The 3117-nt window shown below is 35.9% G+C and overlaps 1 protein-coding gene across 1 annotated transcript; it reads left to right on the top strand.

Annotated features, from left to right (window-relative positions):
- The first annotated feature begins 497 nt into the window (after nucleotides 1-497).
- LOC130723866 (uncharacterized) lies at nucleotides 498-2612 on the top strand. Its single transcript, XM_057575009.1, has one exon. It carries the CDS (start codon nucleotides 575-577, stop codon nucleotides 2447-2449), a length of 1875 nt encoding a protein of 624 aa, XP_057430992.1. The 5' UTR covers nucleotides 498-574; the 3' UTR covers nucleotides 2450-2612.
- The last annotated feature ends 505 nt before the right edge of the window (nucleotides 2613-3117 follow it).

Here is a 3117-nt window from a genome sequence, read left to right as displayed (position 1 = left end):
TTTTGGTAAATGAGTTTTTAAGTCATAGTTTTCAAAAATCTAGTACATAAGTCATGCGTGAGTGAGAACGTGGAAATGAAGAAGGTAATTTTAGAATTTTAAAAAGAAGGGGTGAAAATTAGTGTGTTAGAGTGGAAATTTCAACTCTATTCTTGGAAATTGTAGAACCCAGTAAAGAAGCGGTTTTTTCGCGCAACTTGCGCATAGTGTAGGTCCCACTTGTATTATTATTCGGCCGAAAAACGCGTATCGGTCAGGTTGGAGTTAAATGTTTGTGATATGATAAGAACGAAAATAAATGTAAAGAGATAAAAGTGATGTATGTGTGTTATTACTCTTTTGGTCATACATGAATTGAGACTTGCTTGTTTTATATGTGAAGTTGCAAGAAACAAAAGGGTAAGCTGGGCTTTGCATACAAGCTTCTTCCTTTACAATAAGGGTTTAGTATAATAATGCTTTTCTGGTAATGTTTGCACACAGCTTACTGTCTACGTGATGGTCTAAGTAGAAAAAATCAACTCTTCAACACCAGATTCTCTAAGTACTAGTGGTGATATATAGTGGTTTTCATATGATAGCCATGAATGAACCATTGGAGACCATCATGGAGGCAAGGGAAGATTTCATGGTTTCACCAGCTGGTGATAGTGAACCAACTTTCAGAACAGCCCATTTTCTGAAACCCTTTGCTACCTCCATTGATGGAAAAGTTTCTGAGGCTCTCTCATCCTCTTTGCAACTCAGGTTTGAACCAAAGGAGTGCCCTTTGAGAGTCTATTTCAATGGGTGGCGCAACACTCATGAGAGATGGAACAGCTGGGTGGATGCACTTCATCTCAAGTATGAAGCTGTGTGGAAGAAAGTTGGAATCTTTGAAGCTGTCATAAACACCAAGTGCTACATTGTGAGAAATCATGACTTGGCATTTGGGGTTGCAGAAAAATGGTGTTCTAAGACAAACACCTTTGTGTTTCCATGGGGTGAGGCCACAATCACATTGGAGGATGTCATGGTTTTGGGGGGTTACCCTGTTCTTGGTGATCCTGTTTTCACCTCACTTCAGAACCAGGAAATGAAAGAAGCAGAACAAAAATTGATTCTTGCAAGACAAGAACCTTGGATGGGTAAAAAAGGTAAGACCTTCACTTCAACATGGATAGATTTTTTCATGAATAGTGGGAGTGATATTGAGCATGAAGCATTCCTTGCTACTTGGTTGTCAATGTTTGTTTTCCCTCACAAAACATTTGTAAAACGGTCTCTATTCCCTATTGCTATTCTTCTAGCTAGAGGGAGTCCCATAGCTTTGGCACCAGCAGTTTTGGCTAGCATATATAAGGATTTGTGTTTGTTGAAAGAATTAATAGCTGATTTGACAAAAAATCCAGTAGTTGGTGATAAAAAGCACATGGGTTTAGATGTTACTCTTGAGTCACCCTTTTACTTGGTTCAAATTTGGGTGTGGGAAAGGTTCCAAAATTTGCAGCCAGAGCCCAATTTAACCAACAATGTAGACACTGCACTGTTTAGGTGGCACAAGGTGAGGGGCTTGAAAATAGACAATGTGAGGCTGGCACTAGATTCAGCTATTGATGATTTTCTTTGGCGTCCATATGTTAGATTTGCTGGTAAGTACAGGACATTTTATCCAGAAAATGAAACTTTTGTACAATTTGAGGCAGATTTGGACAAAGAACTAGCCTCATTTATTAGATGCACAAGAGTTTCTGAGATTGTTGGAATTGACTCTACCATAATGCAGTACCTCCCACATAGAGTTTCTATGCAATTCGGAATGGATCAAGATGTTCCGGATTCTGTGCCGGTATTCAAAAGGACTAAAGCTATTGCTTGGGAAAATTACTGCAGGCCCATTTCTGATAGGAATTTGTATTTTCCATCAAGGCTTTTTGAGGCAGATGTTACCACACGTTATGAAATGTGGTGGAAGCAATCAATATTGCATCAACATGATTTTGCTATGAGAAGTGCAAGGCCATCAAATTGTGGGCCTCATGTAGGAGAAGTAAACAATAGTGGTGATGATCCTGATGTTCCACCTGGAATTCCTCTCAAACAAATTAGCACAACTATTCTTGGGAAATCCTATGATCCTTCAAACACTGTGAATGGTGAAAATGAAAATGTTGCTGATGTACCTCCTGAGTTTCTTCCTAATCGTTTGAAAAATGTTCCTTCTGGGAATTCTGTTCAAGATGGTTTGAAAGAAAAAGATATAGCTGAACCTTCATTAAGGAGTTTGAAGAAAGATTCTGAAGGTGCAAAAGGGATTAAAGCATCAAGGATGTCTGGTGACAAAGTAAAGCTATCTGGGATCCAAGGTGAAAGACATAGCTGTGTAAATGTAGTGGACCTTGAAGAGAGAATTAGCAGACTTGAGGGAGTGACTGCAAAGTTAAAGAAAGCAAGGTTTGGTAACATATGAAAAATTATTTGCTCACCGCTTGTAAACATGTGTTGTGTCCTCCTTTTGTGTGCCTTTATTTGTTGGTTTAGCTGATAGGTGTTCTGTAATTTGACTCATTTAGAATCAATATCAAAATCAATATCAATATCAATATATATTAAAAAAGAACAACTTCTAGCATGACGTGTCGCTCTCACATGCCAAGTTAGTGACGTGTCGCTCCCAGATTAATTCTCACCTAATATTTTACATGTAAGCTCTTTCTCCTTGGCCTCACTTGCCACATGTGCCTTGATTTTTCCTTACCTTATTTCTCCTTAATAAAAAAATACATTTTTAAATTTTAGATTTGATTAGGATTTAGGTTATTTATTTCTTGATTTTATCTTAATTTATTTTTGATTTATTTTTAGAGTATTAATTAATTTTTAAGGTATTTTATTGAATTTTCGGATTTTTAATTAATTCCAGATTTTATGAGTTTTTATTGTGATTTGCTAGATTTTGATAGTTTTTATATATTTTTATTTAGTACATTTTTTAATTTTAGATTTGATTAGGATTTATGTTATTTATTTCTGTATTTTATCTTAATTTATATTATTATTTATTTTTAGAGTATTAATTATTTTTTGTGGTATTTTTATTGAATTTTCGGATTTTTAATTAATTCCGGATTTTATGAG

The sequence above is a fragment of the Lotus japonicus genome, chromosome 6 (genome assembly GCF_012489685.1).
Source record: "Lotus japonicus ecotype B-129 chromosome 6, LjGifu_v1.2".
NCBI classification, from domain to species: domain Eukaryota; kingdom Viridiplantae; phylum Streptophyta; class Magnoliopsida; order Fabales; family Fabaceae; genus Lotus; species Lotus japonicus.
The sequence above is the reverse complement of the archived record's forward strand: the minus strand, read 5'-3'. Positions and strand labels throughout refer to the sequence as shown.

What these genes read in the sequence shown, in the direction of transcription:
- LOC130723866 (XM_057575009.1), top strand. Translation starts at nt 575, where the DNA reads ATGATAGCCATGAATGAACCATTGGAGACCATCATGGAGGCAAGGGAA.